The following is a 12,394-nucleotide window of genomic DNA, read 5'->3' as shown; positions in this document are numbered from 1 at the left end:
CAATTTTAACCAATTGATGCCTGACATTTACATTGTATAACAGAGTTTTTAATCTTATTTTCATAAGGCACATAATGAGTTTTATTGGTTCTTAAACATTTTTAAAAAGAGCTGCTTAAATTTTTTCAAGCTCAAAAACCTTTGTTTTCTGGTAATAAGACAAGTCATGGGAAAATGCTGCTTTGTCACAGGTTGTAAGATAAATTACACAAGTCCTTTTACATGTTTATGTCTCCTCTGACTCATCCGATTATAAGGCTACATGAAATAATGAGTTTCCACATTTAATTTAGTTAATAATAGGTTTCACACCATAGTATTAAAAATCTTTATTGGTATTTGGTCAGTACATGAAAAGGACTGAAGTCAGAATAATATGAACATCGCATATGAACTACTCACATTTCAACAGAATTTTTTTTTTTTTTAACCGAATGGGTCTTTTTTGCCAATGAAAAATTAAAATTGCACTAAAAAAAAAAAGAAAAAAAAAAAGAAAGAAAACACAGGTCAACATCTAAAAATGACCTTGAATATAGCGAAGCTACTGTAATTCAGTGATTTTACTGACTTTTGACAATGACTTACACCAGATGCCTGATTTCAGTGTCAAGAGCTAAAAGAAGAACAGCCTAGACGTGCTCAAATAAACATCAGAATCAAACATCCACGCAATTTAAATCTAACATTAAACCATTCCTGTTATATCCCCGTGTAGCAACACAAATGTGACAGAGGCATCACGATGGGCAGGGAGAGAAGAGTGAAAACAAAACATCTTGGACAGCAGTGCTGTGTTAAAGACTATGCATTTGTTGCTATGTCTGTATACGGTATAAAAAAAAGAAAAAAAGAAAAACAAACAAACAGATAATACATGTCAAAGTACACTACAAAACTGCACCATCGCTTGTCCCGGTGTCCAGGCCGTTCTGAGCGTGCCGTGACCCAGCAGTCCTGCTGCCCTTGGTCACCAGGGCAGCCTTGTCCTCATGGGGGTCGGTGGTGGAGTCTGTGTCATTCGAGTGCTGAGTCAATGATGTCTCGCTGCCTGTCGGAGAGTCCACGCTCTCGTACCCCGCACTCAGCTGGCTACCGAAACCCACAGGTCCTCCAACTCTGCCAGCAGCAGTCTGACTCCCTGTCACTTCCTCTGAGTGGTTGGAGAGTTTGGTCTCAGCTTCGCCAGGGCTTGAAACCATGGGGGACATGGGAAAGTCTTCCTCTGTGCTGCTGACCTCTCGGTACAGGCTGGGTGTAGTGGTCTCGCTCCTCTGGGATGAGCTGCCATTGCTTGGACCATTGAAGACCCTTCCGTAGTCTTTGCCCATTGTTTCAGAGGGTGCGCCGGCCTGCCCGGGCTGAGCGGATTGTTCCGCACATGAGCTGGAGGCAGTGGGTGAAGTCCTACTGGGTCCTGCTCCAGCTGAGGACCCCTGAGACTGGGAGAGCTGCTGACGGGTCTCTTTCAGCTGCTGCTGCAGGACGAGGATGGTGCTCTGCATGCCTTCCACCTCCTCATCTAGCTGGATGATAAAGTCATTCAACTCTGGGATCGACAATTCAGGAACAGACAAAGAACAAAGTCAGAAATGAACACAAATGTCACAGGATTAATGGCGCAAATATGAGATACGGTCACAGTTGGCCAGGCTGTAGGGTATAGATGCAATGTTCTCACCGTCTTGGCTGCTCTTAAGCTCCTCGCTGTACTTCTTCTGGAGGGCCAACTCAGCCTCTAATTGGGCAATGCGTCCCTGGGACAGCTGCCGACCCAGCTCCTGGTTTTCCTGAATCAGCATTCGACACTTGGCCATCAGTTTCTTCCCTGTTTGGCTGTAAGGGAAACAAGTCTCACATCACACGGTGAACCAGGAGACAAACAACAGGCAAAGAGGTCCCATTGATCTGACCCACTTTGCGATTTGCCAAGGGTCAAAAGAAACTCTTCAACCTGGTTGTCCGTAAATTGATCTAACCAAAACACAAATGTCATTAAATCTTTCAGACTTCAAAACAACATCAGGAACCCACTGACACAAATCTGTCCTGTACAAACACATATCAAAATCCATGGAAAAAACACTTTTTTCTGCAAGTGAAATTAAAAGTTGAATGATGTGTATTGAAAATGGTCCCCACTTTCCTGAAACTCAAAAACAGTGTTACACTTTAACTGTATGTTGAAGAAAGGTGGGCATTTTGGTATCGATTCGGTCACTAGCAAACTTTCAATTTTAAATAATCTTGCTACATCACTGGGTGTGAGGAACAAGCACAATGAAAAAAATGTAACATAGCAGTGTGATATTAGGGTGACCCAGGACATTTTAAATACCAACCTTTAGCTATGAGTAGCAAAAAGCAAATGTGCACTGCAAAACCAGGCACAGGTTTTCTGTAACCACTTGAAATACACAGAAAGTAAGTGCTTCAACAGTAAACTCAAATAGCTTCAGGTGCTGCTTTCTCAACATTACAAAAGGTCAAGAAACAGGGCAACAGTCCAGCACACCATTTTACATTAGTAGGTATTGTGGTTGTTCTTTTAAAAAGGTCTTAATCAAGAAGCCAAAGATAACTGACTTCATGTAATGCTTTAAACCATTTTTCCCACCATGCATTTGGTCTATAAATAAAGACGTTATATAGTCAGAAGACACTAAAATAGTAACATAATATTAAAGTAAGCAAAGTGATGATGGTAGCTTCAAAGTACCTCACAACCCTGATCAAGAACAAATGTTATTTATAATTATAATATATGATTATGTATTTACATCAGTATCATTTACTGGAACCCTCCTCCATTCTTACTCATAACCATTACTGCCTCTGCAGGAGGAAATGTGTTTTAAGATGTTCAGATTTCATCATTTAGTGTGAGAGCAGAGTAAAAATTGTTGTTGTTATTTGTTTTGTTTTTTTAAAGACAAAAAGTAAAACAGACCCCATGAGGGATTCACAGCGTGAACAGTGCTAAGAGCTGTGCTACACAGGTGAGAAAGGAAAATATAATCATCTATTTGTGTAAATGGCTGAGGGAAAGATTGTTTGGTCAATCACAAAAATACACAGAAATACAATCAATACAATCTCATAAACTCATAACAGGACTTCTTGAAGACATCTTTAGTCACAAATTGAAAACAGGACTTCGTGCACCTACAGCAGTGTGTTTTGGTAGGAGAAATTAAGCAAAGCTTAATTCGGCATTAAATCCCATGTGAATATTTTTACACAAGTATTCAGGGAAGGCCAATCATGCTTCTTAGCTCACACACACTGCAGTAAGTGCTTGTTTCAGAGAAACAAAATCAAATTAAATACCAATAAAAATAAACAAGTCACAAAATAAAACAAGTAAATACACTCTACCGTGTGCAGGCCCATGCTCAAAGACACAGGCGAATGGACCCTCATGCCTGAACCATAGTCCTTGATGGACCGAGGATCTGGCTCCGCTCACAGTCTTAATGTCATTTCTAGTGGCTCTTCCCCCAAAGTCTTACTTTTAAATCCTAGAAACTTTCCTCATATTACTGGAATGTATCTAGACTGTCCAAACAGTCTCTGCATTTCTCAGCAGGTCTTTGTGTGGTCTATTCCACTGTTAATGTCTTTTTAACCCAAGTATGGGAATCGTCTTTAAAATGTTCAATTGCCGTTTTAGGCTAGGGATCCTCCCTGCCTGACTCAACCTCCATATTACCTCCACCATAACCCCCCTATTTAATAAGCGAACTGTCTGGTTTGAGCGGCGGGGGCAGGGAGGCCATATCCACGTCGGGAAGCGAGTGACCACCTCTTCAGGAACAGTCCGGACTCCTTCAGGCCCTTGGACGGTGAGGGGAACTCGAGGGGAGAGAGCTGAAACACAAGTGTCACCTGACCATACTGTCTTTTCTCTTTAGGTTATGTGATATGTAGCTGGCACAGTGCAAGAGTACAAAAACAGTTTGGGGTTTGTTTGGTTTTTTTGGGAGTGACTGGCTTTCTGTAAAGTCTGAATCTCGTGGTGAGTACAGCACTTTGTCAGCCTTCCCCCCCACCATTGTTCCTGCATGTCTGCAGTGAGAGTGAGGGTGGGGGGCGTGAGGAAGTCTTGACTTTTCTGTTTTGTTTTGTTTTTTGAGGGGGATTATTTTGATTGTCTTTACCTATCAGGTGTAAATTTCCAGGCACTCAGTTCATTTTGGGCCTGCTCCAGTTTGTCTTTAGTCTGTTCCAGTTCAGCCTTCATTTTGAGGAAAAACAAGTTGATGGACGGGTCCACCATGGACGACCGCAGTTGGGCCACGCTCGGCTGCTGGACTTGCTTGAGGTACTGGATCTGCGTCTGCAGGATACAACAAACACATGTCAGTGGCAGGAACAGATAAACAAGTGTTTTATCATGGTTCAAGAGAACATTCTTGAGTTTGGCTCCGATCTCCAGTAGCCGTGTTTTTCCCTCTTAAAAAATAAACAAAATGTATAAAATTGGAAATCGCAATCTTCTGATGGAAACTTTTGATGTGGACTCAAACAATTTAAGCATATTGCCTTCCATCTACAAAGTTTTCAAGACAAAATCTCTAAGTGAACAATTACTTCCAATTATTTGACAGCTGCCTTTCCAGGCCCGGGGAGATCAGACTGGTCCAAAAAAAACCCCAAAAAAATAAAAAAACTCACCTGCCAAAGTTATGAAGACATCAACCATTTTTTGTTGGGGTTTTTTTTTGTGTGTGTCTCAAACACATTTAGCTTAAAATTCTGGCATTTCTGTTCAAAACTGTGTCCCCATGCTTTCCATTTCAATGTGACTGCAGGGTTTCCAAGTTTAAAGCCTGTGCGTTGAGCTCACCTCAGCTGCACTTTAAGAATGGCATGTGCTACCATAAAGCAGCTGTTTGATCCACTGAGCTGTCAATCTGGCAAGAGCAAAGGATGCCTTGGCTTGAAATAATTTACTTTTAGCCTCTTTTCCATGATCATGACAGTTAACTAAGGAACGCTCTCTGCTGGAGTGTTGCAAATTATTCAATTCATTGAAATTTAGTAAAAAAGTTAAATTATTTTGCACTTTGAAAACTTGTATTATCAAATTTAGAATATAGGATAATAATTACTCAGTTTTGACTTGTTTAATAGCAAACTGTAACATCATTACTTATTCACAAAGTTACCCATGTTCTTATCCGTGAAATCTTAATGAAAAAAAGATCACTTAAACGTTATGTTAGAAGGGCTCAATATTCCTATAAGAAATAAGAACTCAAACTGTGGGACAAATAGAAACTGAATTCTATTCAGTCATGTCAAGCGTAATCAAAATGAGAGGAATAAATACATACTGTGCACTCTTGCATTTCCTGCTCCTTGGTGGCAAGTCGCATGACCAAGATGTTTTCCCTCCGCGCGGACTCCTGCTGCTGCTGCTTGAGCTTTTCCTCCGACTCCTTCAGCCCTGGAACGTCATTGGCTGAGACGATAAAAGCGGTGCAGAAATGCAAAACATATCAGATTAATTCCTTTCACTGACTGCCACAGACAGCAGCACCAGGCAAAAACATGGTGATTGTTGAGATGCTGACAAGGTTAAATCATAACCATGTCTTATAGCAGGTGTACTTACAACATAGCTCCGCATATTTTGCCTCCAAGACCTGGACATAGGCTTCATGCTGTTTCCACCTGTGATGGGCAGAGCATGTTTTAGCTGCTCATCCAAAACAAAAACACCAAATTCCCCCTACCACATTATTAATCACCAATAGCAGAGCTGTTACCTACCTTGCACACAACTCTTCTCTGGTCAGAGTCTTCATGTCCGATTCACTAAGGCGAACCTGTGTGAACGAAAACCCAAGCACTGGTTACATAAAGAAACCCATTAGAATATTTGGAGGGTGGTGGGCAGGGTCGTGACACATAACAAATTACAAGGGGTACATTAGAATAAGAAAAGAAACTCACTTTCTTGGGTAGAGGCTCCTCGTTGGTCATTGTGAACGCTGTAAGTAAAAAGGCGACAGGAGATCAGCAGTAATTACAGCTTGGGCTCGTGTGCTTGAAGGACTGCATCATGTTTTAACGCGATGGCTATCAACACGCAGTACAATGTACAGCAACTCTGCTAACTCGGTACAAAAGCGGTGCCTTTCAGCTAATAGATGACCCTGATGGCGTGTGAGGAACACATTAACTATCCCGCAAAACTAAATCAAAGTTAATATAATAGCAGTTTATAAGCGCAGCCGAGCCTTGTGTTAGCTCGTGTGACAAGCAGCAGCAGCAACGGACCGCGAGAAATGGAAAATATGCTAACCAAGGTTAACACCAGGCTGCTAATAAGGTTTAGCTGTTTCCGTTAGCAAACTAACTACACGTAACGAAACAGCAGTACCGAGCTTCACTATTTCCCTATGTCCAGCCTGGCAGCATACAAGTCTTGGCTCTATTTTCCGCTCCTTGTTATCACAAAATGGCGGTGAAGGAAATGACTCCCTCCCTAGCACTCCTTTTCCTGAAACTAGCGGGTTCTGGGTTGCAGATATCGGGCCTTCAGCCATCAAAAAAAGCACTTACCAGATCAGTTTCTTTCGATGTTTCTCGGTCCTCTTGGCGTCAGGGGTTCTTTATGAAACGAGAACCTGCGACTTGGTTAAAATTTATGGGGAAGTTATTTGTAGTCGTCTCGCTTCGGCGTGGTCAACAGCATCTTCCTCGCGGTCGACTAAACAGAATGGCTGTAGCTGGGCGCTGCGCCGCACTTGCCTTACTGCAGAGTTCTAGCACAGATGGAGGGAAAGAGCGAGAACTCTCACTCCGCAGCGATTTTAAGATCAAAAAATGTACCCCTCAAATAACAGTAAACAGTAGATATTTTTTATATGATTTTGATGAATTCATGCCCGCATTACTATTTTTATTGTATTATTTTTAGCCTTAGTTTGTATGAATGCATGTTTTTAAGTCATTAACTAATGTATTTATGTTAACAAATGTATTTAAATATATACACAGCACAAAGCTCTCCCTTTTGTACTATTGGTAGGAGTAGTTTGAAGAAATATTTTTAATTATTATGAGTCTTCATAAACCTAATTATTTGAATTAATTCATTAAATAAATCTAGAGTAGAGAAAGCCTTAGTGTACCTTGACATTAGTCTTTGGTGCATCATCGACTGTGAGTTGTACCGAAACTTGTTTAGGCTACTGAAGAAAGAAGTGGTTCTTTTTAGGATCTTGAAATGTAGACTTAATCAAAAATAACTCGAAATTGTGAGATAATAAGCCATATTTTCTTTTTTATTTCAGTTGCAGAAATAACTTCCTGTTGTTCCATGAAGTTGACACTTCTGGTGGATGCTAGAATTGTTCTCAGTTTAGTGTCCACCACAAGTGATTATGTGTTCCGAATTCAAACCTGAGGGTTTTCCCTTTTAAGCAAGCGTTGTTTGCTTCTTAGTGCGCCATTTGTCTTAATATAGACGATCTCCGCCATTGCCTCCACTGTTGCGGGGGAACGTTCACGTGACTCTCTGCTGTTATTTTTTTATTTTTTTAATTATGCTTGTAGACAGTAATAAGAACTACTCCTTTAAATATATGCTTTGTTTTGCAATAAATAAACAGAGTGAACAGATTTACAATAAATTAAACGGATTAGAATAAAAAATATCTAAAGGGAGGAGTTGCAAAATAATACAGAAGGTAAGGAGCTTTTTTATTATTATTATTCCAGAGTATCGGGATGCGTTTTTAATACAGTCTCTCTCATCTGCCAAGTGTCTCTAATAATGTGTATCGTTGTCACATGTAGCCGTTGACTCTGTGTTTATCTAATTCCCGGACACCCCCACAGCATAGATGTAATGGTACGGTCGCCTCCTCTGTCAACTTGAAATTGCACATTTCAAGGGCAGTTGTAATCAGCGTGTGTATTCCTTCATTCTGTCTATTGAACAGCATTAGGAACATGCTTTGCAGAGCTGGACAAATACGTAGGTAAGATTGTTGTCACATTGTTGAGCATTTGGTGCGTGTACTGCGCTCAAAGTGCATACGGAATGGGGGCTCTTGACTTCTGCTAGCAGCAGTTGTTCTTGAACGTGACAGTTGCTTATTGAGAGCTAGCACTTAGCTAACCGAAATGCTAACTGGCAGCTCAGCTAGGTTAGCTTATGGCGCACTAAATACAGGTTTTTGTTTATTAAACGCGTAATCATGCTGTTATGAACTCGTGCATGAAGTTATGAACCGAATGTCTTAATATTGAGCCAGTATCATATGTTCAATGAACTAATATGTAGATGGCTGTGCTTCAAGAGCTGCGTAAATCTAGTATCAACAACAGTCATTTAGGTCAGTTGCTTAAGTAAGCTAAAACTAACTGAAAATCCTACCTCTGATACCCTGCAGGGAAGTAATTTGGTACGGCTTAGTTGCACAGCCTTGTCAATTGCTCCTTAGCAAATTACTAGTTGATTAGGAAACTAAAGTTTTAAAAGTAGTTCTGTTTGGTATATCTCAATTTCTGTTGGAATGTATCCCTAAATAACTGAATAACAGTTTTCTTGCTGATGTCATGACATTTTCATGATGTCATGCCTTATTTCATGCTGTATTTATTCATTATTTGTTTTCAGGTGTGCAGCCAGCCTCAGCCACACTATTAGCAAGGTAGCTGCATCGAGGCAGAAGCATACTCTCCCTGACCTGACATACGACTATGGTGCCCTGGAGCCCTACGTCAGTGCAGAGATCATGCAGCTGCACCACAGCAAGCACCATGCTACATATGTCAACAACCTAAATGTTACAGAAGAGAAGTATCAGGAGGCACTTGCAAAGGGTATGGGCAGAGTCGCATGATATTTCACTTCGCTTGAACTCGATTTGAAAATGAAGACTTTAAAAGTAGTTGTCTATATGAAGTTGTAATTAAGATTCTGATACATACATTAGTTTTTTTTTCCTTAAAGATTTTTCCCCAAAACATAAATGTGTAAGAGTTTGACAGAAGCTGTATGTTGTGTATTTTTGACTTACATTTTTAGGAGACGTGACAACACAGGTTGCTCTCCAGCCTGCTCTCAAGTTTAATGGAGGCGGCCACATTAACCACACCATCTTCTGGACAAATCTCTCTCCAAATGGTGGAGGCGAACCACAAGGTAAGACAGAGAAATTTACAAAAATTGAAACAGGGTTTTGTATTTTGTTTGTTTTTCTACTCGGGAGTGGATATTGAACTTAAAACCAACAGGAGACCACAAAATGTCTCTGTTAGATACATGAGTATTTATGTAACTGTTAACTAGCAGAGTTGCCTGAGCAACTTGGTAACTTGCTTGTCTGTCAAGGATTATAGTTTCCTTCCCCCTAGTGGTATGAAACTGTATATGACCAGACTAAAACTATTCATAGCCAGTTAACATATCATCTTGTCTGTCTTTAATCAGATCACTTCTCTGAGACATGACTCTTATTGAATGTGCAACTTCATTTTATGACGTGTTAAAGTTGATTAATATGGTTGCAGAGTTTGTTTGTTTTTTATTGTTGCATAATGACTGAAAATTGCACCATTTCCTAATTGGCTTAAAGCTCAGTTTTGTTAATATGGAAATTGAATAGTACTCATGGCCACTGGTCAAATTTCATGACAGTTGGGGGAATGGTTGCATCATCACTTGGATGATGCAACGTTTCTTTCACTGAAAACACTCCAGCCAAGACATTTGTGTTGTGCCATTTCACAGAAGCATACACATCTGTTTGACAACTTTGTAGGAGAGCTAATGGAGGCAATCAAATGGGACTTTGGCTCCTTTCAGAAGATGAAAGAGAAGATGTCTGCTGTTACGGTGGCTGTGCAGGGCTCAGGCTGGGGGTGGCTTGGCTTTGACAAGGACAGTGGAAGACTTCGCATTGCTGCCTGTGCTAACCAGGATCCTTTGCAGGGGACAACAGGTCAGTTGGACTTTCTGTGATTTGGTGCTATATAAATAAAACTAAATTGAATGAATGCGACTTGACCTTCTAACTGCAACATGGCCTATTTATATTAATTTTTTCCTTTTTTTTTTTTTCTTTTTTTTTTGGCGCTTAGGTCTCATTCCCCTGCTTGGTATTGATGTATGGGAGCATGCTTACTACCTTCAATACAAGAATGTGCGACCTGACTATGTGAAAGCTATCTGGAGTGTAGTCAACTGGGAGAACGTGAGTGAGCGTCTTCAGATGGCCAGAAAGTAGAAGCTGATGCACAGCAACCACTAAGACTTGGATCAAAGGGTAGTTGCCTGCATTAAATCAGACTTATGACAGTTCAAATCTTCAGAAGGTAACTGGCATTTAAACTGTCTTTAAATTTTTATTTTTTTTTTTATTTTTTTTTTTTTTGGTACATATATTGTACGTGGAAAAGCTGAAGCTAGCGGGCAAGTACTGTTTATCTCTGGTCTGTTCTCAACTGCCAGTAATTTTGAAAGCGCACAATAATGGACAACTTTAACATCAAAGCTGGCTTTTGCCATTCTCACATCTTATGAGTGGCATACTAGGTGTAAGATAACATGAGTGCATATTCTTATAGCTGTCTCAGTCAAGTTAAGCCACACTAAAATCGGACAATGTTATTGCAGTCCTTGTATTTGCTGTATGATAATAAAAAGCAGAAATTGTAATAAAACGGTTGTAAAAGCTTGATTCTTCTTTCTTTCCTTTTTTCATTACTTGTAAGATTCTAAAATTTCACTTTTTCCCCCTCTAAGCTATAAGAGAAGCTGGAGTTAAAAATGCAGTTTTAAACTTTATTTAGTTTAAATCCTCATGGCCCCATTATAGGGCAGTGTTGAATACTGGTCACTGAAGCTCATGTTTTCAAATGCATTTTAGCTCAATTGGTGTTAAAAGATGGATGTCAACATTGGGTTGTTGTTGTTGTCGTCGTCTAGCACTTTAGAGTTTCACCCAAGATGAGTTCAGTCCAATCAAGATTTAAATCCAGGCAGGAAATGTATAATAAGCACAAGAATGGGGAGGCATTAAGTACCTTGATTTCTTAACAAAGGTCCTATAAACCTCACGATTCTGTCAAGCTGAAAAACTTTAGGTTTTATGCCTACATCTGGTCATAGTGCTACTATTTACAATGTTGCCAGAAGAGGGCAGTGTTCCCTTAACATTTGTGCTTAGGCTCCTGCTGTGTATACAGGACTGTGCAAACTAATTTACAAAGAGCCAAATCTTTGTGTGTTTTGGTTCAATGAAACTGGACAAGATGACGACTACCTGAAATTCATGTGTGTAGGGGGCAAACAAAAACAAAGCCACCTGCTGTTGATGGAAATTTCATCAGAAATGATCTCAGTGGAAGGGTGGCTTTTCATGGGGAGAAAAGACTGAGGTAAACCAAATTACACAAGAATCAAGACCTGTACAACAGTAAGTGTCTACAGCCATCTGTAAAACACAGTGGAGACTCTATCATGGTTGGCGCTTCAATTCAGCCAATGATGTTGGAGATCTTATCAAGACTCACAGAATTATAAATGCAGAAAAGTGCCAACAGATTTTGATCCACCATACACTACTACCTGGAAGGCATCTGATTGGCAATGGCTTCATTGTTCAGGATGACAATGATCCCAAACGCACTACCAATAAAGTAAAAGCATAGCTGGATAGGAAAACACACAATGAATCACTATCAGTCATGCATTGGCTTCCCCAGAGCACAGACCTCAACATTATTGACACTAACAGAACAAAAGGCAGCCAGCATCCAAAGAAGAGCTTTTCCTTCAAAAGTCTGGAGAAGGAAAAAGAAATGACAAGAAAACATGGTGAAGAGAGTTCAGACCACTTTAAAGACTAAAGGTGAACACACCAAATATGAACTTTTAATAGAATTGAAACTCTGTTCTTGCTTTATATACAATAAAATCGCACTCATTTCCTATTTCACAAACAAAATTTAAAGAAAAATACTGTTATTATTATTATTACCCACTGGTGTAGCATGAGTTTAACGTACCGTTGCATGGACTATAACTTCAACAGCAGACTTACAGGGTTTTGTAACAGATTATGTACTAAAGCAAGGAGGATTTGGATTCGTCAGAGCAAAAAGTATAAGCACGCAAACAGGATTGGTCTCATTTGTGACGTTGACATTGCCAGCCTTTAAAAACAGAAGTCTCCAAATTTATGAGAGGATGACTCTAAATGTGGCCTACTTTTGCTCTGTAAAAGTTTGAGTATGCCAAAAAGTATTTCCCTCATCTACGAGTTGTAAAAAAAAGATGGAACTCACACAGGATAGTTTCTTTAGCTTCTGGAAGGGAAGAGAGGAAAATCTTGAGCAAACGTCTCAGTCGCTGAGTTTAACTCCTTTT

The 12,394-nt window shown here is 40.1% G+C and overlaps 2 protein-coding genes across 2 annotated transcripts; one reads left to right on the top strand and one right to left on the bottom strand.

Moving 5' to 3' along the window:
- Window positions 1-314: 314 nt before the first annotated feature.
- wtap (WT1 associated protein) lies at window positions 315-6,758 on the bottom strand. Its single transcript, XM_085381625.1, has 8 exons — window positions 6,574-6,758; window positions 5,962-5,999; window positions 5,779-5,834; window positions 5,621-5,679; window positions 5,340-5,467; window positions 4,161-4,339; window positions 1,682-1,836; window positions 315-1,549 (listed from the first exon to the last, which is right to left on the bottom strand). Exons 2-8 carry the CDS (start codon window positions 5,989-5,991, stop codon window positions 891-893), a joined length of 1,266 nt encoding a protein of 421 aa, XP_085237751.1. The 5' UTR covers window positions 5,992-5,999; window positions 6,574-6,758; the 3' UTR covers window positions 315-890.
- Window positions 6,759-7,872: 1,114 nt separating this feature from the next.
- sod2 (superoxide dismutase 2, mitochondrial) lies at window positions 7,873-10,703 on the top strand. Its single transcript, XM_085381626.1, has 5 exons — window positions 7,873-7,997; window positions 8,639-8,844; window positions 9,050-9,166; window positions 9,786-9,965; window positions 10,105-10,703. Exons 1-5 carry the CDS (start codon window positions 7,969-7,971, stop codon window positions 10,248-10,250), a joined length of 678 nt encoding a protein of 225 aa, XP_085237752.1. The 5' UTR covers window positions 7,873-7,968; the 3' UTR covers window positions 10,251-10,703.
- Window positions 10,704-12,394: the final 1,691 nt, after the last annotated feature.

Source organism: Rhamphochromis longiceps, linkage group LG15 (assembly GCF_057381845.1).
Source record: "Rhamphochromis longiceps isolate RC_006_pf linkage group LG15, R_longiceps_female_GT1.1, whole genome shotgun sequence".
Taxonomy (NCBI): Eukaryota; Metazoa; Chordata; class Actinopteri; order Cichliformes; family Cichlidae; genus Rhamphochromis; species Rhamphochromis longiceps.
This window is presented reverse-complemented; position numbering and strand designations above follow the sequence as displayed.

Bases quoted from the DNA above. Each gene is read 5' to 3' on its own strand.
- wtap (XM_085381625.1), bottom strand. From the start codon at position 5,991: ATGACCAACGAGGAGCCTCTACCCAAGAAA. The intron at 5,680-5,778 runs GTAGGTAACAGC...TGCCCATCACAG, and splicing joins AGAGAAGAGTTGTGTGCAAG to GTGGAAACAGCATGAAGCCT. The intron at 5,468-5,620 runs GTAAGTACACCT...TTATCGTCTCAG, and splicing joins AAAATATGCGGAGCTATGTT to CCAATGACGTTCCAGGGCTG.
- sod2 (XM_085381626.1), top strand. From the start codon at position 7,969: ATGCTTTGCAGAGCTGGACAAATACGTAG. The intron at 7,998-8,638 runs GTAAGATTGTTG...ATTTGTTTTCAG, and splicing joins AGAGCTGGACAAATACGTAG to GTGTGCAGCCAGCCTCAGCC. The intron at 9,167-9,785 runs GTAAGACAGAGA...ACAACTTTGTAG, and splicing joins TGGTGGAGGCGAACCACAAG to GAGAGCTAATGGAGGCAATC.